Source organism: Corvus moneduloides, chromosome Z (assembly GCF_009650955.1).
Source record: "Corvus moneduloides isolate bCorMon1 chromosome Z, bCorMon1.pri, whole genome shotgun sequence".
Taxonomy (NCBI): domain Eukaryota; kingdom Metazoa; phylum Chordata; class Aves; order Passeriformes; family Corvidae; genus Corvus; species Corvus moneduloides.
The window spans coordinates 13,878,512-13,906,126 of NC_045511.1; the positions used below are offsets into that span (position 1 = coordinate 13,878,512).

The following is a 27,615-nucleotide window of genomic DNA, read 5'->3' on the forward strand; positions in this document are numbered from 1 at the left end:
TGTTTGGCCCAGAAGCCAACTGTTTCCAGGGCTTCACCCAGGGCATTCTAGGCAGCAGGGGAGGGAGGGAATTCTGCCCCTCTGCTCTGCTCTGGTGAGACCCACCTGGAGCACTGCATCCAGCTCTGGGGTCCTCAGCATAAGAGGGATGTGAACCTCCTGTCTTGGGTGAAAAAATGTTTTGTTGCTGCCAGCATGTTTTGAAATGACCTATCTTTTTCACTAGGGCAAACAGGCAGGAACTCACCAGATTGTCTGTGCCACTTGCTGTTTCCCCATGTTGTCCATTTTCCAGCTTTTTTAGGTCCTTATTACACACAGCCTTGCTCTGGAAAGTGTTGGACTTGTTGATTTCCCTCCAGCTTCAGAAGCACTTTAAAGTATTCATCACCTCAGACACCCTTGAGATTTCATCAGATCACACTCCCAGAAGAAGGGGCCTGGAAATTACCGGAGTTTTTATGCTAGTCTTAGTCTAAGTAGTTTACTGGGTTACTAGTTTTGTACCAAATTTGATTTGGTGTATTTTGGGTTTAAGCAAACTTTTTTCAGTAAAACATTTTACTGTACAGAACCATGAGCATGTGTTCAGGAACATGTCATTTGCAGACAGCATCTCTCTTGTCTGTACAAAAAGTATTTTCTTGTTCTTTTGCAGGTAAATACTTTCATTGAGTATGTCCTGCCAAGTTTTGAGCAGAAACTTGATTGTTAGTAGATTGAGGAGCATTTGTTTGTCTTGCAGGCTTTTGCTTTCACTGGAGTGGGCTTTTTGCATGACTTGTATTTTGGAGTATAGGTCATCTCTCTGCAGCTCTGAGAGAGAAGTTAATTTTCTGCCTGTGAGCTGAAGTGTCTAGCGTGCATAGGTGAATTTGATGATATATCAGTGTGTGCACTGTGCCTCTCATGTTAGTGGAAATGGGTTTCAGTCAGAATTCAAGCTTCAGGGAGGGATTTACATCACATTCAGAGCTAGCTCAAATGCTTTGTGCTTTTAAACTGACCTGAATCCCACGCTGACTCAGATCAGCCTCCAGCTTTGGTAAGTGTTGGAGGGAGCTGGGACTTGTACTAGATTTGTAAAAGCATTCGTGGGTGCCAGATGCAGTCATGAAAGCACATCATTCTCCCTTCTCAGGCTGACAGAAATAACCAGGAAAGTCAAGTGAGCGGCATGTGCTTTGCTCCAGGCCAGAAGGAGTTCAGCACTTCTGTGATGATTGCCAGTTACCATCATGCTGGTTCCCAAAGTGGCACGTGCTGAGCATGGCTGCATGCTAGAGACTGCGCTTTGTCCTGCACGTTCTGGATCTCAGTTTGTTTTTATAGTTTCATTTAGTTTCTTCTCCCCTCTCCTTCCACATCCCAGTGCTTACTTCCAGTCCTTTTCTAAACAGAGACTGGTTTGTGGTGCAGAATAACCTTTTTGGTGTAGTGTGTCACTCACTTGCCACAGCTGCCCTCAACCAGGACTGAATTTTCCTGTTTTCTAAGGTATTTGGTTTTGATAAGCTCCCTCCATCTTCATTCCTCCCCAGGGACAGCACAGCAAGCTGCAGCTTGAGCATGGCTCGCAGGCTGTCACAAGACTGTGCAGAGCAAATGGAGCAGCTGCTTGCACACACCACCCTGGAAACAAGGGCAGTGTGTTTCAAGCTGCAGTTGTTGAGCAGAATCCATGACTCCTCATGTATTCATGAAAAGATTCTCCTATGTCACAGTGCTGCTCCTTTGGTACCAGAAATTCACCTTTTGGAAAGGCACTGGAAATACAGGTGGTAAGTAAAGAAGAGGCTGAGGGCATCAGGATGAGCTGCCTTTAAGGTCACCTTGAAATGACACTGATAAGTGATGGCATGACCCTTCCATGGCATGCTGAAATTCATTCTTAAGTCCTGTCTGGGCTGTGCAGTTTCATGGAGAAAAGAGAGGCAGAAGCCTCCTCTCCCAACACACCAATGATGACAAATGCAGACCTAAAATATGCTGTCTGCTCCTGACACCACTTCTTGGTTTTGGGCTGAACCGAGTGAAGAGAGGAGAACAGCATCAGCAGGTGGGTCAGTTTGATGTTGCTATTCCACACAGACTTCTGTTTCATCAAGCAAAGTAATTTCTATGGAGAGGAAGAGGTTTGGCTGTGACCGTCCCTTGCTCTGCTGTTGAGAGGAGTAAAGTTCCTGACAGACTTTCATCCACTGGAAAATGGGTAATTGTGCTTTCTTCCATCTATCTGCACACGTTGTGGCAGCTGTCATCATTTGTATCTCTGCTTTCTGCCTGTTGACTGGGGTTCCTGTAGGTCACAGTAATACAAACAGTACTGGTCAATAGAAACAAAGCCACTTGTCATTTGCTCAAATGTTTGCCTTTAGTTATTCTCTAATAAAGTTTGAACTCTGCAGTATTAACACTGTCATGCTCACTAGCTTGAAATTAGTTTTAGAATATAAGTGAGCAGGAAGCCAAAACAGCCATGGTGCTTTCTGTCTCTGTGATTACAGATCATGTTTGCTTTGTGGATCCTCTTGCCTGTCTTTTCATTCTTAATAGACAGCACTGTTTATGCACAGAACCTCTTAACAATCTGGTGTTAAATCTTTACGCTTCAGCATTAGATAGGCTTTAAATCATCAAAGGTAACCAGCTTTGCAAACTGTAAAAATGTACTGGCTTCCAAATCAAAGCTTCAAAACTTCTCATTGGAAGTGTCAGAGGGGATTTCAAATGCTGAGAAGTACAAACTATTTTTACGTAGTTAATTTGCATTTTCATGAAAGGCAGTTCTAATATTAATGAGATACCCCCCTCTCCCCCCAGTTTGTACAACATAAGCCCCCGGAATACAGTGCATTCTGAACAAGTTCAATTAGGAAAATATGAGTGAGATATTCCAAGAGTATTTTCTGGGAAGAAAACAGCTGTTGCTCTTTCTTACTCTCCCAAACTGTCTTTGGAGGAATTGGGCAAACTCTTTGTTTTGTCTCAGAACAGTAACACTTGCCTGAGTTGTTTTTCAATTTCAAATGAAGTAAAAACTTGATAGTCTTACCCTCTTGTGATTACAATCAAAGTAAACCTCTTGCTCTTGGAAAAGCAGCAGAGTTTTTTAGTACTTTTTTCCCCACTAGTTGCCATTAAAATTTCCAATACAAAAACAGGGGAGAAGGGGAAAGGGGAGAGCATAAATATGAGGAATAGTAAAAAACTCATAAAAAATATGTTACTGTTTACCAAAGAGTGTCCTTCAAGCTGGATAGCAGAGCTGATTGATTTTCAAATTTATATTAAGCTTGCTGTTACATTCACCCTGAGGTAGAGCTTGAGACCTTACTACTTTTTATAGTCCTTGCTTGATGCAGTGCCAGTGTGACCTAGCTGACTTTTGCAGCAGGAAACTTATCCGGGTATATTTAATTCTCAAGGTAACATCTTCAAGTGATGTAACTTATTGTGAGGCTCAGAGCACTGGCTGGGCACCATGCCCCCAGCCTGTCCTGGTGGGGTGTCACCTCACTGCCTGTGGACAGACTGGGCAGCCCAAAGAATTGCGACCTTGTCTTCCTCAAGACCCAGGGGACTCACCAGCAATGGAGCAACAAGGGAATACTGACAGAAGGAGCTTCAGATCATTGGAGTGCTCTGGACTTCAGGCAGTCCTTGGTGGTCTGTCTCATCTGCACTGTGGAAATCACAGTGGTAAGTAGAAGAAGGGTTCAAACTGAGTTTGAGTTGAAGAATTATTATTCAACTGTGCCATGCCATCTACCTGCTGGATGCTCAGCATGTGGCAAACACACCTTGTTTCAGCTTACTATAATCAGCACTGAAAGTTCTGTAAAATTTATGAAATACTATCTTTGCTCAGTTTCAAGACCATAAAAATGTCCAGTTACTAGTACTCTAGTGGGCAATAAAGTTTTACCCTGTTGGAATTTAATGGTGTGTCTGAGATTTAGATACAGCAAAGGAGGACAGTTTTGGCTTGGATCCAGTGGTATATATTTCAAACAATAGAATGTGAGAATGTGAAAGGACCTGGACAACATGAAGTGACTGCTGCTGGGCACAGTTAGAGATGTAGGAGCTTCATGTGCCTCATGAACTACTGGGGATTTCAAAGCAGAAGGCTGCAGAGATGCTACCTAATGAGGCTCAAAGAAACTTCATGGCCATGCAATTATAATCATTTGTAGATCTTCTGTAATGAGAAAACAAGATGGGATATTTCTACAATGCAATGCAGCAACAGGGCACTCACAAGTGAATGTAGGAATAAGATACCCGGACTGTTTATTCTTAAGAAAAATCACAAAATAGAAGAAGTAATAAATGTTTTTAGGATGGACAATGAAGATGATAATTGAGGATACCATGACCTGAATGAAGCGTGAACAAAGATGTCTTTTAAAATTATGTGTTCCAAGTCATACATTTTCAAGTGAGCCTGTGTTGCAGTGGGGATCCTGCAACATACATATACCAAACCAGGAGTCCCGTGGAAAGGAAATATATATGGGCAGACGGATTCTTGCTAGCTGTTTCAGAGATGTTTATTTCTCCAGCCGCATGGCCGGAGCTCTGCCGAGGAACTGTTCCAGTCACCGGACCAAGGGTCCTTCTGCCCGCGCAGGGAACACAAACCAACCAATGGGAACGAGGCTGAGCAGGGGCAGGGAAACCCCGTGTCTGTGCCCTCAGGGCCCCTCTCCCAGGGCTACACGGCAGGGGAGGGACCCCAACACCTCACCCGTTTTATTTTAATAAAAGGAGAATGAAAACAACTGGATAAACATAACAAGAACAGTTTCAAAACAAAACAAGCCACCCTCCTGAGTCTTTAAATGTCCAATCAGATTCTGTGGAACATCTTAGGGCTGACAGAAGGGAGACAGAAGTCTCTGAGCATGCTTTGTGGGGAAACTGAGGCAGGAGAGGGGTTAACTTCTTCCCTCCCCCTTTTCATCCCCCACTCGGCATTGGAAAGGGATTTTTGGGGAAACAATTGGCAAAAGCATGGTTTTGTGAGGGAAACCATGGATGAAAAAACGGATTGGGAATACACTGGGGGTAATAGGACATAGGGTAAAAGGGAAAGGTGGGATTAGGAAAGGGAGACTGTAGGGGGGGTTTACAAGGGAGATATTGTCTAACATGACTACGATTTTTAGCATATATACTGCCTTTTACAGGAACACCATCAGGCCCAGTGACCTGCGATGCTTGTAACCCTTTTCTACCTCGTATAATTTTGAATTCCACTACCTCTCCATCTCCCAAGCTTGGGATGCATTTTTCAGGGTTATTCTTTTTAATAGCAGTTCTATGCACAAATATGTCTTGCTGGTTGTCACACCTTGTTATAAAACCGTAATTTTGCTTAACATTATACCATTTTACTATCCCTAAGGTCTTAGTTACTATGATCTTTTCCTTTTTCCGAGTGGCTGCTGTTTTCTGTCTCGCTGCGTCTTTGCTCTCTCCTTCGGTCGCTCCCGTGTTGGAATTGTCGGGGCTGCTGGTGCCTGCGCGCTCTTCCCGGGGTCGCGTTCGGGGCTGCGCGGGCCGGGCCGGGCCGCGCCGCTCAGTTCTCCGTGCGTCGCCTCCTCTGGTCGCAGCTTCGCTGCCGATGCCGGGCGCTGCACCCACGTCTCGGCCGGGCCCCCGAGCGACGACCCCCCCGTGCCCTGCTCCAGCGCGCGTCTTGGCTGGGCGCGGCTCCGTTCCACCGCCACCGCCGCCCGCGCGCCGCCCGCGCGCCGCCCCTCTCGGCCGGGCGTTCACGGGGCTCGCTCCACCACGCGCTGCGTGGGGCCGGGCGGGCACCACTGGGTCCCGCCACTCCTGCCGCTCCTCGCTCCGCCGCCGACACTGCGGCTCGCGTGGCTCCGCCCGCGCGCGGGAACTGCCTCGCTGCTGCTCGCAGAGCGCTCGGCGCACGTGGCCTGGGCCACACGGTCCCTGCGCCAGGCTTCCCTTCGCCAGGACACAGCTGACATTGCTCAACAGTCTCAGTAATTAAATAATATTCACGAAAATATTCTTCCATCGGCATATATTTTGACTCCAGTATTAACTGTGTCCAAACGGTTTTCCAAAAGCCCTTGGTAAGAATTAAATCCCAAGAAACATAGAAAAAGTTCTTAAACAACCATGCCAGGAAGTGTTTCAGTTCTTTCTGAGCTTGAATCAAGCTAAAATTTACAAATCGTTGTTCAAGAATCATTTTAAGTTTAAGATAAATGTCCATATGCGGCTCTGAGAGCCAAGAGTCTTCCCACGGTTCTTCCATAGTTTAGATATGGAATAGCAAAGCAAAACCAAGAAGAGGAATCCAAAGTTTCCAGGGTTTACTCACACAAATCAGTCGCTTAGAGATCGGGGATCGTTCTGCCCGCATTATCCACCATTATGTTGCAGTGGGGATCCTGCAACACGCATATACCAAACCAGGAGTCCCGTGGAAAGGAAATATATATGGACAGACAGATTCTTGCTAGCTGTTTCAGAGATGTTTATTTCTCCAGCCGCATGGCCGGGGCTCTGCCCAGGAACTGTTCCAGTCACGGGACCAAGGGTCCTTCTGCCCGCGCAGGGAACACAAACCAACCCATGGGAACGAGGCTGAGCAGGGGCAGGGAAACCCCGTGTCTGTGCCCTCAGGGCCCCTCTCCCAGGGCTACACGGCAGGGGAGGGACCCCAACAAGCCTGCTGCAGTCTCTATACAACATTAATTTCCAGAGATTTTCCTCAAGTAGAAATGAGTGTACCTAGGCTGTTTCAGTTTCTGTGTGAGATGCAAAGCTTGCAGTGAGTCCATAGATGTGGCTCCTGATTCAGAATTATTTAATGAACTGTATCTGTGGCACAGCAGAAGGGCAAATGAAGGCGTATTTTGGACATGTTTTTATAAAAGCTGGGGGTTTTTAATGCCTTAGCTTCTTAAGACTTAGCTTAGCTAACCTTCATCCAGGAAGAGTGAAAAGAAGGAACACAGTCGAGAGTGGTCACCAGCAAGCTGGGGCTATAACCCAGAGTACTGGTTCTCTGCCAAGTCTCTCAGCTGAGTGACTGTGTATCTTAAGGGGTTGTATGGTAGCTGATAGACATGGCCCTAGAGACTTGACTTCTCTCTTTGGCTGAGCATATGCCCCTAGCCAGAAAGACCCATCTCTCTGAAGTATCCAGAACTGATGTCTCTCCCTTGGGAACTGGAAGATGTCAGATACTCCCTCCTCTCCAGATACCTTGTTTTCTTCCACAAAAGTCTGTCTTGCTGTAAATATGGCTATTTTTTTTTCCCGATCCTCTGTACCTGAATTTTCTGCCCAGTTTTCTGGAAGCGCCTAAAATATTATAGCAAGTGTGACAAAAGAACTTAAAATCTTACGGAATGATAGTATTCTGTTCTTTTACTTACTTTGTCTTAAAAATAAGCTATTTTCATTTCAGACCAAAGGTATGCTAAACTACAAGTCTGTGTTTCAGTATCACAGCACCTTCTTCACTAACCTGTGCTAAAAGCATGGTTTTATTCTGTAGAAGTGTGTAAGAACTAGAATGCTCTCCTTTTCTGTGGGTGATGTTCATAAAAGTCTTTCATCAAATTACTCAGTACCTAAAAGCCCCAACCTCTTTCTGTCTGAGCAACATCATGACAGGTCTGTTTTTTTCTAGCTCTGTCTGAGGATGTAGTGAAAAGTCCCATCTGGATGCTAGGTTTTTGTTTTGGCTGCAATAGGAACAGAGAAATTCAAAAAGAAAGATCCCTGGAAAAAAAAAAGGGACATACAGAAAGGAACTAAGTGTTTACCTAAAATAAATTTAGCGTGTGTAATGTTAACAGATAATTTACTTCACCAGCGCAGTTTAGATTGTTTGCAGCTGCAGGTCTCTGGTAATTCTTGTTCCATATGTCACATTCTTTTCTTTAATTCTTTTATTCAAACTTAATTTCTCTTACCATGTATTACAGTTATAATAAACACGTGGAGCAAAGTACCTAAAGGTAAAACCAGGATCTTGCCCTCTTATTTTTGTTTTGTGTTGCTTCTAAAAGTCATTGTATTTTCAGATTCTGTCACTGCCCTGTTGTCAAAAATATTGTCTGAAATTTGTTGTCAGAAATATTGTTTGGTTTCGGGGAGTTACACACTGTTCTCACTACAGATGTTATTTTTTTTGGCATTATTGTCAACATACTCAGTTATTGTAATTTTAGACTACAGACTGTAGTTTTTTCCCTCCCTTTTTCTCCTGCAAAACATCCACTAATCCTAGCCCCTCCTGTCTGGGGTAGTATTGCAATTCCAAAACCATAGCCAAGGGTAAAGCTGCTTTTTCCATTCCCACAGGACTCCGTTTCAACTTCCTATGTGAAACTGATAGAAAAAAACATGCCAGAAATTGTATTTTGACAAGCCCCCAAGCTTTTGACTGAAATATATATGTGAAAAATACCTGCTTTCCACTGGAAAATGCAGATTCTACTGAAAACCAAACACTTGATTGAAAACTTTAAGTCAGAAGTGTCCCAGGATCACCATTGTCCTCCTGGCAAGTGATGTGCAATGTAGGAGATGAGATGTGTTCAGGGAGCTGTTTGCATCAAAATGCTGGGGCACATGGATTAAAAATCCCATTAAGTGATACAGCAGCACTCCCAAACACGGTATGCTAAGCATTTGCAGTCACAGTATGTCAGAATCTGAGGGCAAAGAGTGAGATTTGAAAGAGGGGAGAAAAACAATTAAAAAAAATTTCTGTGGTAGATTTGCAGGTTTTCCCCTGTAGGCTTTGAGGGAAACAAATACCCCCCAAAACAAACAAACACACCCCGTCCCTATTTTCTGACCATTTTAATGGCTGTATTACATGGTAGCTTTTCATAAGGAAGTTTGAATGAGGAAAACTTCTCTGCAGTTATTTTTTTCCGTGGTGATAACTGAACCCTTTCATAAATGTAAATAGGAATGGCTTTCTTCTGATGAGGCTTTCATAACTGCCCTCCTTTGTGTATTCTGAGGCTGTGTGAATGCACTCAAAAGTAGGTGATGCTACAAATGCCGCAGAAGAAGCATCTATTGTATTTACATAGCTTGAAATCTGATGGACTTTAAATGAAAAATTCTTGCTATTATATTGTGAGTCAGAAAAGAACAGCTATGAAGAGCAAAACTGAAGACGTATTTAAGCAGCAAAGGGAATTTTGCCAGTCCTCAGTGCTTTGAAGTAAGTTTAATATGAAGATTTCCCTTTTTTTCTTTGGTCTCAGTTGGTCTCAGCATGTAATTTCTTGGTGGACACCCTGTGCAGGGTGAAAGTGAAAATGCAAAGCAAGAATTCAGTAAGTGCTGGAAGTCTCTGGAAGCTTTTGGAAGGCCCCTACATGCTGGAAATTGACTTGGACAGTCATATTCATATAATGAAGTTTTGCTTTTTTTTCCTGCTCCATACAGCTTGGATAGACAGCTGAATTTTAACATGCAAGCATTGAGGAGGGAGCTTGAGGTTACCACTGATAGACTTGCTTCACCTTTTATATGATTGCCTGGCTTTCTTGTTACAGATGCACCTTGACAAAATAATCCGGTGACTATTGCCACTTGCTGTAAAATACCAGGATCTGCAAGTGAAGATGTCTGGTTCCTCCTGGTTCCAACTGGCTTAAAAACCCACAATATAATCAAATAATCAAGTCTTTACAAGTATCCAGGAAAGACTGAACCCTGTGAAATGAAAAGGAGTGGACAAGGATTTTCGAAGGTGCATTGATTCCCTGAGCCACATGGGGAAAGCCATGTCACAGATTTCCTGGTCTGACCACTGTAGAGGCATTCTTGCTGTATAGATTCACTCTTGCCTGACAGCTTTATCCAATGTGAACGTGGGATTTACTGCTTCTGTAGTGTGACTCTGGTGCTATGCCTTGATTTATGATTTAAAAAGAAACACGAGCATCTTTTGTATGTTGTTTAAGAATCAGAAGTGTCAATGTATTTTTTCTTAAAAATGAATCAAAACCTATACAGGCAATAGCTGTAATCCCAGATGAACAAACACATGGACTATGAGTCCTGAACCTTTGGTGCTGTATGGGAGTAAACCAGGCTTCAAACCAATGCCAGACTCTGGTTTTAACTTTCATTGGAAAGAAAGTTTCTGATCTTCAGAACTGTTGGGTAAATTGTGAAATGACAGTCACAGTTATTTATTTGTACCAGTTAGCTGTAGGATGTATTGGGCCCGTGGCAATCAGTGGAGTATCTCACTGAGCTGCCTTTCGTCTCCTTGTCCATAGAGCCCATGGTTATTTTATAGTTTTATAAGAATGCTTTTCTTCCATTCATGTGATTTCTTTCATATCCTTGCCCTCATACTGGCTTTCCCAACAGTCCAGAGCAACTGTAAGGCTTTGGAGTGCTACAGAAGATTTTTTAATTTGTCTGTCATTCTGAGCGTTACTGCATTTCTTCCCTGCTCCAGAACAGGCTAAGAGGGCTGCACTGACCACAGCAAGAAAGTGAAGAAGAAACAAAGTCATAATAAAACAAAGCTGGAATACTCCAGCCTCTTGTCACATCCACAGTGTGATCTGTGTTGTCAGTAGATCCTTTGCTTTTAGATTTAATACTGCTCCATATATCTTGAAGTGGGAGGGCATTACAACGGTTTTGGAATGTTTACAGTTCCTGCCAAAATGTTGGGACACAATGGACCAAAGCCATGTCTGGTTGGAAGTGTCTCCTGGATCATGGCAGAGGGATGTGTATGATGATCCTGTGTAGTCCAGATGGGTATCAAAGGCCCTATATATCAGACAAAGACAGGAGGCTGATACCAAAGTTACAGCATGTGAAATACTGCAGATTTTGTTAGCTGATCTATGGGACGTTCTCAATGGCTTGCTAATTCATGAAAAACTTTTTATTTCTTCCATTGTAGTGTTGGCCTGGGTGCCAGTTAGGGTTTCTAGTCTCAGTCAAGCATGAACCACACGGTCCAGCCCATCTGATGGGTTGGGTAATTGATTATGGAACTGCAGCTGGGAACAGAATTTTGATTTGCACTTATGAAACAGCTTCTATTCCAGTCTTGATCTCCGGGGAATGGATGCAAAACACCAGAAGTACAAGATGCAACTCTTCCTCGTGCATCATGTTTGGCAAATAAACTTTTGACCTTTTAGTGGCTTTGCAAGAATATGAGAGTCTTAGCCTCAGTTTCAGATTATTAGGAAGGAGATTTTTTTCTGTTTCCCTTTGGACTGTTATGTCTGTGAGGTATGAAACAGTCTTGTTGTAAGCAGCAAAAAAACTGAAAACCGGTTGTGTTCTTTTTTCTGCAGTGTAATGACTGGCTTATGAGGAAAGCTTGGGGATGGTGGTAGGAAGAGTATATTTATTTTTGACTTCTAGTAACAGAACAGGAGCGATTAACTCTTTTGTGCTTATTTTCAGACTGGATATTTCCGTCTGCCCCATGGGGATTACTTCATTGAGCCTATTAGAACGCATCCACAGAAGGAGGGAACACCCCATCCCCATGTAATTTATGGTGCAAATAACCTTCACAATGCTTTAAGGAGAAGACGGGCCATCCCGATGGAAAAGGAACGAGCATGTGGACTGAATGGTACTAATTTTGCTGGATTTCTGCCTACTCGCTTTCTGAATCTTTTTAAGCCGTTATTTTTCAGTGGTGTGTGCCTTTCCTTCTGCCAGGCTTTTTAAAATTCTGTAAGAAAAGGTTATGCAAAATGAGAGCATCTCAATTGAAACACCAGAGGAGCCACCCCATCTGGGTTTCTTTCTGTAAAGTTAAATCCTTCATATGACTACTGGGATATGTTTTTCACACCATTGATCCTTTCTAACCCTCAAATTTTCTCCAACCAGAACTGTTCAGTGAGATTGAAACTTGAATTCTTGAGGAGTTCTGGGATGACAAGATTTGCAGTCAGGATTATTTTTAATAAAATGTTCTCACTTCATGCAAGTTCTGTCCTCAACATAAAATAACTCACCTCTAATCCATGGTTTAAATTTAGGATTTCTAGATTTTCTGTGATTGTTAGCAGGTTATTGAAAGAGTTTTATTTAGTTACTCAGAAAGTGAAGTACAGGACATCAACAGTAACATTTTTTGTAGAAGTGTAAGTAAAAATAGCTTAAATATTGGTGCAGTAATACTCAGGATCATGTCTTTTGGGAAAACAAACTAATACACTATGCTGGAAAGAAAGAGCGTATCTAGAGGGTAGTTGGTATCTCATAATTGCAAAATTAGTTTCTTTATTTAGTAAAATAATTTCCTTGATTTATTTTATACCAAAAATGTTCAGATTTTGTATTGATTCTCTGATGTTTGAGGCCTTGAATCTGAGTCTGCACCAAACTTTAGACAGGTATAGTATTGGGTAGGGATGAATCAGTAATTAATTACCTGCATGACCTAAGGCCTGAGTTATGTACAAATACAGCTGCAGAATACACAGGAATGTGTTTCTGTCTTTCACAGGTCAGTGGTTTAAAAGAAGTTGGTTCCTTTCCAGGAATGGGAAATGAAAGGAGGAATGTAGGAATTTCTAATCCCCCATCATGACTGCTGCTGAAGTTTTACTGCTGTGTAATATGAATTGGTAAATTAAAGAAGCAAAGAACAACTTGACCCCTCTGTATTTCTGGTTGTAGACTTGCATTGCACTTCTTGCTTGCTGGCCCAAGGTAGTGCAAAATGGTAACAGGGTAAAAACCTGAGAAAGCTGATGGGGGAAGTTACTCAATCTCCTACAATACTAGGAAGGTGAAGAGGAAGCCGTAAGAATTAATATGAATGCTGTTCCATTTTATTTTTCATCAAGTAAAAGTCTACTTATTAGAAAATAATCCTGGATTTGAAAAACCAGGAGTGTCTAAAGGTGATGTTTATCTTGGTGAGAATTTCAAATAGCTGTCTGAATTTTCATTCCTTCTGATGGCTGCTGGGATAAACAAAAGAAATTAGTTTAGATTTGCCTGTGAAAAATGAGGAAGTTGTTCTTGCCTACTGTCTTCCAGGTTTCTTTTATGGATGAAATAACATCTGTATGCAGTCATTTTAAGTGTGGAGAGAAGATAAGAGATCTAGGGAACATGCTGTATATTTGCATTGTGTGGTCTGCTTATTTTCTTTCTACCTCTCACTTTTAGCCTCTTGTGTCTTTCTTCAAAATCATGCAGAATGAGACAGAAAAAGACTGGCTGTACTTGGACACTGGAAAAAAAGAGCATTAACTTCCCTGCAGTTTCATCACTGCTCTAATGGGCTTTTCAATTTAAACTTCCTGTCTTATGTTAATCATTCCAACATGACAGAATTATTTCTGGTGGTAGTATTTTCATGATATTGCAGCCAAACAAAGGTAGCGTCTTAGGAACTAACAAAATAATATACTGTAATTTATGTTTCTGTTTTTAACTGAGTCAGCCTTTAGAAGTAATATCTGCTTTGGAACAAGCAGTAATCTTAGCTGTTATAAAAGTTAAATAATAAGTGTGAAAAAGTGCATGGGGATAAAACCGTTTCCTTCGTTATATTTTTCCCCTCTGTGTGACAGGATCTAACAATCTGATTCCTCAAAAGCCCTTAACTTTTATGTTGGGTGTTATGTGTCTTGGGCTGCACCCAGAGCCCCGTGGGCAGCAGGGGAGGGAGGGGATTGTGCCCCTCTGCTCCGCTCTGCTGAGACCCACCTGGAGCACTGCATCCAGCTCTGGGGTCCCAGCACAGCAGGGACAGGGACCTGCTGGAGCCAGTCCAGAGGAGGCACCAAGATGAGCAGAGGGCTGGAGGATCTTTTCAGCCTGGAGGGAAAAAGGCCTTGGGGTGACCTAATTGTGTCCTTCCAGTACCTGAAGGGAGCCTACAAGAAAGATGGAGAGAGACTTTTTACAAGGGATTGGAGTGATGGGACAAGAGGAAATGACTTCAAACTGAAAGAAAGTAGATTTAGATTAGATATTAGCAAAAAATTCTTTATCTTGAGGGTGATGAAGCTCTGGAACAAGTTACCCAAAGACGCTGTGGATGTCCCATCCCTGGAAGTGTTCAAGGCCAGGCTGGATGGAGCTCTCAGCAACCTGGTTCAGTGGAAGATGTCCCTGCCCATAGCAGGGGACTGAAACTAGGTAGTATTTCAGGTCCCTTCCAAACCAAGCCATTCTGTGTTTTGTTGTCTCATTTCTGAGTAGCCAGCTTTTCAATAGGGATAGAAGAAAGAATTCATTGTCATCTTCTATTTATACTGTGTATTGTCAGAGTAAGTTGCTCTTGTTAGAAGTGAAATACAGAACAAAAAGGGAAAGTGATACAATTCTTGCTTTCTATGCCAAATGTATTCAGTACTCAGGCTTTGGTAAGTACTTAGTGCATAAATAAATTGTAAAGGTAGTAAGTTGACTCTGCCACCTTTTCAGGATTTCACATACTTCATGCTTTTGAGGTTGACGCCAGAAAACTTGTACAACCACATGACATCACAGATAGCTTAGAATAATGCCTTTTGGGATCACTTCAAAGCAAAACATTTTCAATTTACAGTTCACATTTAATTGTAAAAACTAATTCTATTTCATAGATTAAACCTCATTTTGTGTTTTTGACCCTAGCATTGTCCCCACTGAGCTGGGGCTTAGCTGATGAAGAGTTGCCCACTGTAGGTCTTCTAGGAACTGGTGTTGAGATATTTTAACCTCGTGGACTGAGATTCATCATACAGACTATCTGTGTTTGTTTATTTGAGCTCTGAGTTGTTTGGCTTTTTAAAATTAAGCTAAGGTTTTGAGGTATTTTTGTGACTTATGCTTGGTGTGTGTTCAGGTTTAAGTGTAGTGCTGATTTTTGCTTGAAGAAGTTGAATCACCTGGATGCTTATGAGTCAGTGCACAAAGTTGAGTGGTGATAATAGAAATCTTCCAGTCAGAAACTAACCTATCTGCCAGGCAAGGAATAGAAAGACTAGTTGTATAGAAAAAGTCAAAGTGAAGAAATTATTACAGGAGGGAATAGATAGAGGATGTTGATCTCCTGTGCAGTCTTTTTCCAGTTGTTTTTGTTTTTTTTAATGCACTTTCTGTGTCTCTTGGAAGAAGCTTTGTGCAACAACTTTTACTGTGGCGACTGCATGAATATCCAGGGTCCAACCTGCTTGTTACCTGTCTCACCTACATGCAGTAATACTTTAGAATCAGTGACTTTCCTGTGCTCTTGCAGTGATTACATTAATTACTTTAAAATTGGTATTATCTTTAACAGATTCAGATACTTGGAGAAAAATCATGGCAGAAAATTACATAAATTAAAACTTAGGTTTGTGCTGTACACTTCCATTCCTGCTCAGGCAACTAACTACCAGCTGACTCAGTCATTAGCTGCATGCTAATCTTGAAAGTAGCATAACAATACTGCACATTGCTACCACCTGTCTTGCTGTACCATTTGAAATATGTGTGAGAAGTAGCAGAAAAGATACATGAAAAGTGGCCCTGTGCCTTATAAAGAACCTCCCTAATCCTTTGTGCCCACATGAGAGGAAACAAAGGATATGGGAATTTGTTTCGTTCTTCTAAATAGGTTATCTTAAAAATTTGACAGTGCTCTGAGATAAAATGTCAGAGAAGAGAAATTATCCTCCCTTCTACAGGAGAAGTTCTCCCATTTCTACTGCTTGTTTTTATGCAGTCTGCCACAAGGCATTGGTTTGTTTGTGAGCTTCAAGATAAGAGAAATTTTGTGACGTTTGTGAGTGAAAATGCTGTGATATAATAAAGCTCTTCCTGACTCAGTGCTACTAAGAGGGGACTGATACAGACAGATGGACTTCTTTTTCTTGGGCTGGTGAGAAGGACAGGTCGCTGTTGTTCAGAGAGAGAGGACAGTTGAGTTTATTCAGATTGCAACCCAGTGATTGCTGCAGTAGGCCGTGATATATAACCAGGGAATGAAAGGTTTGGGGTGTTAAAATAGATCTCTGAGAATATTTAATTGGAGCTTTAGATGTACAGAAGTTGTCATATATTTTACCCTCATTTTGGCATTGAAGGATTTGATAGATCAGAAGTTAGGATTAGTTTGGGTTTGACATGGGCCTTCAACTCCTTGTCTGCAAAGAAATTACAAATCTTAAAACTGATTTTTTTGCATTTGGAGCAATTTTGCTCCAAAAATTGGAACTGTGATGGGATAAGGGTGGCGTGGAAGAAAGGAAACAAGAGGCTGGCTGCTGTGTGAAATGATGAGGAGGGTAGGCGGAGTTAAAGGAGCAGAGCAACGTTGTCTGTGCAAAACTGTATTTTAAGTATTTTGAATGATGGTAGCATAGTTCATTTAACAGAAGTCTGGAATGCCATTAAGCTGTTTCAGGCAATAACTACCTGTTTTACTTCCTAAGGGTTATGTCTGACTGCAGGACTTTATTAAATCGTGATCTTGCTTTTAGATTATTAACTTGATACTGTCAAAGGCTTCTCTTCAGTTTTTATGTCTGCAAGTACACAGCATGAACTAGCAGTACTGGCTTTTGACAGAATCTCCTGGGGTGATGTTATGAAGCCGCTTTATTCCTTAACTGTCCACTCAATGCCCGAGGACTCTGTGCCTTTAGGATGGACCCGGGGGGTGGGGCTGGAGCCAGGACCCGAGGGGGCGTTGAACGGTTCGGCCCAAGGGCTCCAGGGTCCTGGCAGGGTTCGGGAGGGAGTGCACCGGGAGCGCTGTGCTGCTTTTTGGTTTCCTTTGTGTTCCAGCTAGCTGGGAAAAGGTTCTGTTGGTTTTTTTTCTTGTTCTTTTTCCCCTTTCCTTCCCCTTGCCTCACTGCCTCCCCTCCCTCCTTGCCGGTCCAGGGAGCCTGTGGGGGTGGCCCCGGCAGGCCCACAGGGTGGCCCTGGCTGGTCTGAGCCCATGTGTCTGTTCCTTCTCTGGGCATTTGTTATATTTTGAGGGTTTTTTTTTTTATCCTGTTCTACCCTGTTTTGTTTATGTGTTAATAAACAGTTTGTTTTCTTTTTCCCACTTTCACTCCTTGTGACCCATTTGTCTCATTGACGGAGGAAAAGGGGAGGAACAGTCATTCTGGAGTGTTCCCTCCTGAGGTTTTGTCTCAAAAACTGGGACGTAAATTTGGTGCCCAATTAAAGGGGCACGTGAAAGTGGGAAAAAAAAACCCACAACATTTTGGTTTGAAGCATTTTGTATTGAGGTACAGCAGTAAGACCATGCTGTTTGATCTAATAATTTTTCTGTGGAACCTAACCATCAGTACATGTCCACAGCTATGGGCAGTCGAGTCCTTGGCTTACTACCTTTTATAAGTCAGGAATAAGAATCAGGACTGCCATTCTGATATGCCTGGTGCTAGTGATTTCTCGAAGTTTGGCTGATGTAATGGAAACCGTTGAGAATCTGTATGTCGTTGTTTTTCCATTCTGGCCTTGGTAGCTCCCTTTTGGAATGTATTAGCAATTACACCCAGTTTGTTAGGGGAAAAAGCAGGGGATGATAATTCCCAGCCCTTCATCTCCTTCTTCCCCTTCAGATCTGGCACCATCACCTTTTGAAAGCGTCCAGTTTCCCCTGATGTTAAAGATACCATTTTCTTATTATGTTATCTAGTAGGGTTTCTCTATGTGGTCTCCAGCTTGTCTAAAATAAGGGCTGAGATTTCCAGACACCTGCCCCAGCTGTGGAAAATCCTAAATGATGTGGGGTATGGGAGGACATAGGCCGGACCCTGAAGCAGTTTTCTGACCTGGTAGCCTGGAACTTCCCCTCTGAACAAATTCAGAATCCAGCTGAGGTGGGGAAGTATCTGAAGGAAAACTGCAATAACAACACTGATGAAAAGAAAAAGCTCATTGCCATGTGCTGGGTCCTGGCTAACGCTTACCACACGCTGCTAGATAATGTAGGGCAGAAGATACAGCCAGAGGAGCAGGAGAATAAGCCAGCAGACACCCCAGTCGCTCCAGGTGCAGCTAAAGCAGATGGGGAGCCTACACCAATAACAATTGCCCCTGTCCAGAGAAAGAAACACAAAGCCAAATCCATTTGCCCAGTGGATGATGATGGGCATCCAGGACCTTCACAGCCAGCAGAGGAATTGGAACCTGAAATCATCACTGAGTCCCTGTCCATAGAGAGTCTTTGTACCTTGAGGAAGGATTACACCGGACGGCCTGATGAGACTATATTAAGTTGGATGGTCCGGATCTGGGATGCTGCAGGCGATGGTACAATTCTGGATGGCACTGAAGCGAGGCATTTGGGATCTGTGTCACGTGATTTAAGTCTTGACCAAGGGATGACAAGGGCTCCTGAAGCTCTCAGTCTCTGGACACGGCTCTTAAGAAGTGTGAAGGAAGGACACCTGTGCCGAGAAGATCTCCAGCTGCAGCTAAACCCCTGGAAAACCATGGAACAAGGGATTCAATGCCTGAGAGAACTGGCAGTGATAGAGATCATATTCTCAGGTGACCAAGATTAGGAGCCCTGACATGGTAAAATGTACACTGGTGATGTGGCTGAAACTTGCACAACACACACCACCAGAATACACCCCTGCTTTGGCAGTGATGACATAGAATGACAGGGATGAGACAGTGAGTTCTATGGTGAGGAGGCTCTGGGCGTATGCAGACACTGTGCACGGCCCAACACAAGCAAGAATTGCAGCTGTGGAAAGGAGTCTGTCAGAGACCATACAGAAGGTGGAAGATAGGATGGACAAGACTAATCAGAAACTCAGGAAGGAGCTGAAAGAGGGCCTTCTCCAAATCGCATCAGTGCAGACCAGAGGCCCTGTTACTAGAAACAGACATCCCACAGCTAGGGAGAGAGGGTACACCCCAAAAGCTGAACTGTGGTTCTTCCTGTGTGACAGTGGGGAAGACATGAGGAGGTGGGATGGAAAACCAACTTCTGTCCTGGCAGCACGGGTGCATGAATTGAAGGATGGTAATGCTGAGAGAGGAAGTTCTACCAGAAGGGAAGTAGCAAGAGTTTCCAATGATAACCAGGACTTGAGGGGCCCTGCCTCTAGCCAGGTAGAGGCCAGGGAAAATCGTGTCTTTTGGACAGTGTGGGTCCGATGGCCTGGCACATCAGAACCCCAGAAATAGGAAGCCTTGGTTGACACGGACGTGCCGTGCACCTTGATTCCATTGCGACACATCGGGGCAGAGCCGGTTTCTATTTCTGGAGTGGCAGGGGGATCGCAGCAGTGTACCCTGCTTGAAGCCGACGGGAGCCTAACTGGACAAGAGTGCAAGAAACATCTCATTGTGACTGGCCCAGGGGCCCAGTGTATTCTGGGCATAGACTTTCTCCAGAGTGGGTATTTCAAAGACCCAAAGGGACTCAGGTGGGCCTTTGGAATAGCTGCTGTGGAGGCAGAGGGCATTCGGCAATTGAACACCTTGCCTGGGCTGGCCAAAAATCCTTCTGCAATTGGGCTCCTGAAGGTAGGAGAGCAGCGAGTGCTAATTGCCACCTCAACAGTGCATCGCCGGCAGTACCAGACAAATAGAGATGCTGTGATTCCCATCCACACAATGATTTGTGAGCTAGAGAGCCAGGGGGTGATCAGCAAGGCCCACTCACCCTTCAACAGCCCCATTTGGCCTGGGTGCAAGTCAGAAAGGGAATGGAGATTGACTGTGGACTGTTGTGGCTTGAATGAAGTGACTCCACCGCTGAGCGCTGCTGTGCCGGACATGTTGGAGCTCCAGTACAAGCTGGAGTCCAAAGCAGCAAAGTGGTATGCCACCATTGACATCGCAAATGCGTTTTTCTCCATTCCTCCATTCCAGTTTGCTTTCTATCACGGTGTCCCACAGTGGTAGGGAGGAGAAGAGAGATCCAACAGGCAGGAATTGTGCAGCAAGATTCCTTTTTTAATTATTTTACAACTCTTTTATAGACTTTTTTCTTCATAGTCTGATTGGTCAAAGGATGAGCCATCCCTTGGGGTGATTGACTAAAATACTAAAACATCCGTTGTCAAAATATTTTTCTACTGTACTATAAACAAGGCTTTGCAAGTTCGCAGGTGTTCATAGTTTATAGAACTCTACAAATATCTCCCGTGAGAGAGAAAAGTATCTCATGGGACTGGAAAGAAGCAAGAAGAATTCTTGCTAGCAGCAATATTTGTATCCACAGCTTTCACCTGGAGGGGCGTGCAGTGCACCTGGAACCGACTGCCCCAGGGGTGGAAGCACAGTCCCACCATTTGTCATGGACTAATCCAGACTGCACTGGAAAAGGGTGAGGCTCCAGAACATCTTCAGTACACTGATGATATCATTGTGTGGGGGAACACAGCATCTGAGTATTTGGGAAAGGAGAGAAGATCATCCAGATTCTCCTGGAAGCTGGCTTTGCTATCAAAAAGAACAAAGTCAAGAGACCTGCCCGAGAGATCCCATTCCTGGGGGTGAAGTGGCAAGATGGATGGCGTCAGATTCCCACTGAGGTCATCAGTAAGGACACAGCAATGTCTCCAGCGACCCAACAAAAAAGAAACACAAGCTTTGCTAGGCGCCATAGGCTTTTGGAGGATGCACATTCCTGAATACGCTCAAATTGTGAGCGCTCTCTATCTGGTTACCCGTAAGAAGAACAATTTCCACTGGGGCCCTGAACAGCAGTAGGCCTTCACCCAGATCAAACAGGAAATGGCTCATGCGGTAGCCCTTGGCCCAGTCAGGACAGAACCAGAGGTGAAAAATGTGCTCTACTCTGCAGCCGGGAACAGGGGTCTGTCCTGGAGCCTTTGGCAGAAGGTGCCTGGTGAGACTCAGGGTCTGCCACTGGGATTCTGGAGCAGAAGCTACAGGGGGCCAAAGACAACTACACTCCAACAGAGAAAGAAATCCTGTGAAGGAATCCACCTCAGAGGTCACTGGCACTGAGGCACAGCTCCTCCTGGCACCCTGACTACCGGTGCTGGGGTGGATGTTTAAAGGAAAGGTTCCCTCTACCCACCATGGCACCGATGCCACATGGAGCAAGCGGATTGCCCTCATAACACAACGTGCCCGTATTGGAAACCCGAATTGCCCTGGGATCTTAGAAATAATCACAAATTGGCCTGAAGGTGAAAGCTTTGGTCTCACTGATAAAGAGGAACGAGAACAAGTGACATGTGCTGAGGAAGCTCCACCATACAACCAACTGCCAGCAGAAAAAACGTGCTACGCTCTTTTCACTGATGGTTCCTGTTGCATCGTAGGGATGAACCGGAACTGGAAAGCAGCTGTATGGAGCTCCACACGACAAGCTGCAGAAGCCACTGAGGGAGAAGGTGGATCAAGCCAACTTGCTGAACTCAGAGTCATCCAGTTGGCTCTGGACATTGCTGAAAGAGAGAAGTGGCCAAAGCTCTACCTTTACACCGATTCATGGATGGTAGCCAGTGCTCTGTGGGGGTGGCTGGAAAGGTGGAAAAAGGCCAATTGGCAGCGTAGGGGAAAACCAATCTGGGCTGCTGAGGAGTGGAAAGATATTGCCACTCGGGTAGAGAAGCTACCCATGGGAATTTGCCATGTAGATGCCCATGTCTCCCAAGAGTCGGGCTGATGAGGAACACCGAAACAACAAACAGGTAGATCAGGCTGCGAAGATAGAGGTGTCAGAGATAGATTTGGATTGGCAGCACAAGGGAGAGTTGTTCCTAGCTCAATGGGCCCATGATGCCTCAGGCCATCAAGGCAGAGATGCACCTCTAAGTGGGCACGAGACCGAGGGGTGGATCTAACCATGGACAGTATCTCCCAGGTTATCCATGACTGTGAGACATGTGCTGCAGTCAAACAGGCCAAGTGGGTGAAGCCCCTGTGGTATGGTGGGTGATGGTCGAAATACAAGTATGGGGAGGCCTGGCAGATTGATTACATCACACTGCCTCAAACCCGCCAAGGCAAGCGCTAAGTGCTCAGATTGGTAGAGGCTGCTACTGGACGGCTGGAGACCTATCCTGTGCCTTATGCTACTGCCCGGAACACCATCCTGGGCCTTGAAAAGCAGATCCTTTGTAGGCATGGTACTGCTGAGAGAATCAAGTCTGACAATGGGACTCATTTCAAGAACAGCCTTATAGACACCTGGGCTAGAGAACATGGTATTGAATGGGTGTACCACATCCCTTATCATGCACCAGCGGCTGGGAAAGTGGAACGGTGCAATGGCCTGCTCAAATCCACCTTGAAGGCACTGGGTAGGGGAACTTTTGAAAACTGGGAGATGCATTTAGCTAAGGCCACATGGTTGGTGAACACCCAAGGCTCCACTAACTGAGCAGGGCCTGCCCAATCTGAACCCCTGCATACAGTAGATGGAGACAAAGTCCCAGCAGTACATATCAGGGGACTCTTGGGAAAATCTGTTTGGATTACTTCTGCATCGAGTAAAGACAAACCCATCCATGGAGTTGTCTTTGCTCAGGGGCCAGGTTGCAGAATGGTGAATAATGCAGAAGGATGGAGAGACACGTGTACCACAGGGAGATTTGATGGTGGGTGAGAGCTGTTTGTAATGTTGGAATGTCTATATATATGTTTGTCAAATGTCGCTGCCACTGTTTGAATATAGCTATGTATATATGTATAAACGTGTGTGCTTAAAGCTGAAATGTATTAATTTGGGCATTGAGCAGACGGTAATGGAATAAGGGGTGGAATGGCCTGGGGTGACGTTATGAAGCCGCTTTATTCCTTAACTGTCCACTCAATGCCCGAGGACTCTGTGCCTTTAGGATGGACCCGGGGGGCGGGGCCGGAGCCAGGACCCGAGGGGGCGTTGAACGGTTCGGCCCAAGGGCTCCAGGGGCTCTGCAGGGCTCGGGAGGGAGTGCACTGGGAGCACTGTGCTGCTTTTTGGTTTCCTTTGTGTTCCAGCTAGCTGGGAAAAGGTTCTGTTGGTTTTTTTCTTGTTCTTTTTTCCCCTTTCCTTCCCCTTGCCTCACTGCCTGCCTTCCCTCCTTGCTGGTCCAGGGAGCCTGTGGGGGCAGGCCCTGGAGGGCCTGTGGGGTGGCCCTGGCTGGTCCGAGTCCACGTGTCTGTTCCTTCTCCAGGAATTAGTTGTGTTTTGAGGGGTGGGTTTTTTTATCCTGTTCTACCCTGTTTTGTTTGTGTGTTAATAAACAGTTTGTTTTCTTTTTCCCACTTTCACTCCTTGTGACCCATTTGTCTCACTGATGGAGGAAAAGGGGAGGAACAGTCATTCCGGAGTGTTTGGCCCGGAAGTTTTGCCTCAAAAACCGAGACACCCTGAAAGCCTTAGTTTAATCACTTGAAAAAAGAAGGGGAAAAAAAGCCCAGGACAATGTTTTAATCTCAAGTAATAACCTGTCTTCTTTTCTTTTTTAGAAGGACATTTTGGCCAATGTAAGCAGCTTTGCTTGAACTCCTGGTACAGGCTCTTTAGCTTCTCTCTCTTTTAAAGAAAGCTGCTGATATTTTTCCATTATTTGTTTATCCTGTGTTTAACTACATCAGTTATAATTCAGCTTAATTTGCTTGGTTTCTCCAGGACACAGAGGCTATTATTCGTAGGATGGTAAGTTCACACACTGAAATTTAGTAACTGAAGTTAATTCAACTTCAGCTGAGGGAAGGGCACCTTTCTCCCTGCATACCTCTTCCTACAACTGGCTCTTCTAAGCTGTTTATGAGATGCTTGCCTTGAATAAAAGAGCAAATAGGGACATTCGGTCAGAATGACCTCTATTTTAAAGCAGGAGCAGCGAGGCAAACAGCTTGCAGAAGAACACGGAGTATTTCTCGTCTCTGAAACAGTTTGCATTGAACTGAAAAAATTGAGTGCCTGCTTGTGCAGACAGCAATATTTAGCATTTCAGAGGGGGGTACCTGGGAAATAAAGATTTGGTAATTGGTTTATCATAGCAGTCAGTGAGACAATTGCTGCTAACTGCTGTCAAAACATTTCACCCTTTCCCAGTCAACCTCATGGAGTGAAACCAAAAGATTCTAACTTTCTTTCAGTTTTCAAGAAAACACTGGAGGTTTTTTTAGTTGCTCTCAGTTCAGGTAGAGGAGAAAGGAATAAAACACAGTATTTTCTGCAATTCTTCATCTCCAGTTAAATGAGTGAGGAGTCAAAACTAGAGGTTTACCCAAGTGGATCCTAAATTTGTGCTGAACAAGGACCTGAGATGGGTCAATGCTGGCAGAGTGGTGGCACCTGCTTTCCCAGTCCTTGATTGTTTTCTCATGTTCTTCTCTTCGCTGATGAAATTTTACTTTCGGTATTTCACTTGCTTCTATTAACTGAGGCAAGGTGAATTCCCCAAATGCTTGTGTTATGCAGGAGGTGAGGGAGAAAAATGTGGCAGCACAGGATTGTTTTTATAAGGTCATAATTGTCACTTGTTGCCACCAAGAGGCATTAGATACACTACCCCACTCAATGACTGAAAAAATTTTTAAAGTTCTGTGACAAGCCATTGTTGCAGTGTGGATACTGCAACACATGTATCAAATAACAAGGCCAGTGGAAAAGAATATATATATGGACCAATTCTTGATAGATGTTTCAGAGAGATGTTTATTTCTCCAGCCGCATGGCCAGGATCTGCTGAGGAACTGCTGCACTCACAGGACCCGAGGGTCCTTGCCCGCGCAGGGGAACACAAACCAACCACTGGGGAACGAGGCTGAGCAGGGGCAGGGAAACCCCGTGTCTGTGCCCTCAGGGCCCCTCTCCCAGGGCTACACGGCAGGGGGGGGAGAGACCCCAACATTTCACCCATTTATTTTTAACAAGAAGAGATTTAAAACTTAACATTGAAAACAACTGGATAAGCATAGCAAGAACAGTTTCAAAACAAAACAAGCCACCCTCCTGAGTCTTTAAATGTCCAAACAGATTCTCTGGAACATCTTAGGGCTGACAGAAGGGAGACAGGACTCTCTCTTGCTTTGTGGGGAAACCGAAGCAGGAGAGGGTTTCTTCCCTTTGTACCTGTTGGAACTCTAAACAACAGTAGTTAATTTCTTCCCTTCCCCTCTTCATACCGCCCTCAGCATCGGAAGGAGTTGCAGGGAAAGGGAATTGTATAGGGAAGCCATGGGGTGAAAAACGGATTAGGAATAAACTGGGGATGGGGTCAACTTAGGAAAGGGTTCATATTGGTTATAGGGTAAAACGGGAAGGTAGGTTGTGGGTAGGGAAGTTGCTGGGATGGATATTGTTTATAATTTTGTGCGTAACGGCTGCCTTTGACTGGAATACCCCCAGGCCCAGTAACATTTGCTGCTTGTAAACCCTTCTTTCCTTGCACTACATCAAATTGTACAACTTCCCCATCTCCTACACTTTGCAGGTAATTTTTAGGGTTATTCTTTTTAATAGCAGTTCTATGAACGAATATGTCTTCTTGGTTGTCACATCTCGTTATAAAATCATAATTTTGTTTAACATTTTACCATTGTACTATTCCTAAAACCTTAGCTACGGTGATTTTTTCCTTTTTTCAAGTGGCTGCTGTTTTCTGTCTCGCTGCGTTTTTGCTTTCTCTTTCACTTTCGTTCACTTCTGTGTTGGAACTGCCAGGGTTGTCAGTGCTGCCGGGGCCGTCGGGGTTGCTCATGCCTGCGCGCTTTTCCCGGGGTCGCATTCGGGGCCGCGTAGGCTGGGCCGGGCCATGACGCTCAGCTCCCTGTGCGTCGCCTCCTCTGCTCTCAGCTGTGCTGCCGCTGCCTGGGGCTGCACCCATATCTCGTCTGGGCCCCCAAACAGCGGCTCCCCCCGCGCCCTGCTCCAGCGAGCGTTTCAGCTAGGCACGGCTCCACTCTACCGCCAGCCGCTGCCCGCGCGCTGCTCCTCTCAGTCAGGCGTTCACGGGGCTCGCTCCACCACACGCTGCGCAGGGCCAGGTGGGCACCGCTGGGTCGCGCTGCTCCCGCTGCACCTCGCTCTGCTGCAGACACTGCAGCTCACATCGCTCCGCCCGCGCATGGGAATTGCCTCGCTGCTGCTTGCAGAGTTCTTGGCCCGCATGGCCTGGGTCGCACAGTCCCTGAAGCAGTTTTAACTTCGCAAGGACACAGCTGACATTGTTCAACAGTCTCGGTAATTAAATAATATTCACAAAAATATTCTTCCATTGGCATATATTTTGACTCAGAAATTAACTGTGTCCAAACGGTCTTCCAAAAGTCTTTGGTAAGAATTAAATCCCGAGAAACGTAGAAAAAGTTCTTAAACACCATGCCAGGAAGTGTTTCAGTTCCTTTTGAGCTTGAATTAAGCTAAAATTTACAAATTGTTGTTCAAGAATCTTTTCAAGTTTAAGATAAATGTCCATATGCGGCTCTGAGAGCAAAGAGTCCACGGTTCCTCCATAATTTAGAGATGGAACAGCAAAACAAAAACAAGAAGAGAAATCCAGAGTTTACTCACAAATCAGTCGCTGTCCTTAGGGATCAGGGATCGCTCTGCTCGTAGTAACCACCATTTGTTACAGTGGGGAAGCTGCAACATGTGTATCAAACAATGAGGCCCATGGAAAAGAAATATATATGGACCGATTCTTGATAGATGTTTCAGAGAGATGTTTATTTTCCCAGCCGCATGGCTGAGGATCTGCTGAGGAACTGTTGCAATCACAGGACCCGAGGGTCCTTGCCCGCACAGGGGAACACAAAACAACCAATGGGGAACGAGGCTGACCAGGGGCAGGGAAACCCCGTGCCTCCCCCCAGGGCCCCTCTCCCAGGACCACATGGCAGGGGGAGGGCCCCAACAAGCCATTTTCCAAATAATATGAATCAAAACTATAAGGAGGGTAAAATTTTCTTCATTGTGATTCAGCAGTCTTTCTGTTTAGTCACTGTGCCTTTGGAAAGAAGTAGTGTTTGCTACACCGTGCTTGCTTACTCTACTTGCTTTCCTGTAGTTTTAAGGGTAGTCTGTGATTTCTTCCATGTCTTCATTGAAAGTTTGCTAACTACTCATCAGACTGAAGGGTCTCAGTCTGCATTCAGGCTGTCTTAGTTCAGCATTTCTAACTGAGCATTGTTTTAGAGGAATATATTGTGGTCTTGCTCTGTACCTACAGCTTTCCTTATCAAATTGTGTGTAATGCTGTTGCACATCTTGATTCTAGCAGTTAATGAGGTAAACAAATGCCTTGGTAATGTAAATGTTAAATTGCTGCAGTAGTGATTTGTAGAGCAATAGTATGCTTTAAAATTAAACTGTTACATATCACATCCATCCCTTTCTCTTTTGTAGAATAACAATAGCCTTGAATAATTGGAAACGGTATTTTCGCAGGTGAAATAGAAAACCCAGAAAGCTAACCTGCATTTGGTAAAACACTTTTGATGCAGGAGTCTGAAAATTTGCTCAGAATAGTTGATCCATTAACAAAGTAATATTGGCAGAGATGTTCAGCCTTCAGTCTGGTTAGGGCCAGATTTCTCAGTCATACTGAGCTCTCTGTGAACCTTCTAATAAGAAACTACAATTACGTTATTATTTCAGGGCAGATCACAGATTTCCATTTCTTCTCAGAAGTGCTGGACTCATTCAGTGGGGCTGATGAACTGGCA

At 44.4% G+C, this 27,615-nt stretch overlaps 1 protein-coding gene across 2 annotated transcripts in view; it reads left to right on the top strand.

Annotated features, from left to right (window-relative positions):
- The window catches only part of ADAMTS12 (ADAM metallopeptidase with thrombospondin type 1 motif 12), a 160,276-nt gene that overhangs the window by 43,238 nt on the left and 89,423 nt on the right, over positions 1-27,615 (top strand). For both annotated transcript variants that reach the window (XM_032096207.1, XM_032096206.1), the window contains exon 3: positions 11,464-11,638. In XM_032096207.1, coding sequence (XP_031952098.1) covers positions 11,464-11,638 — 175 coding nt within the window. The remainder of the gene's footprint in view (positions 1-11,463; positions 11,639-27,615) is intronic.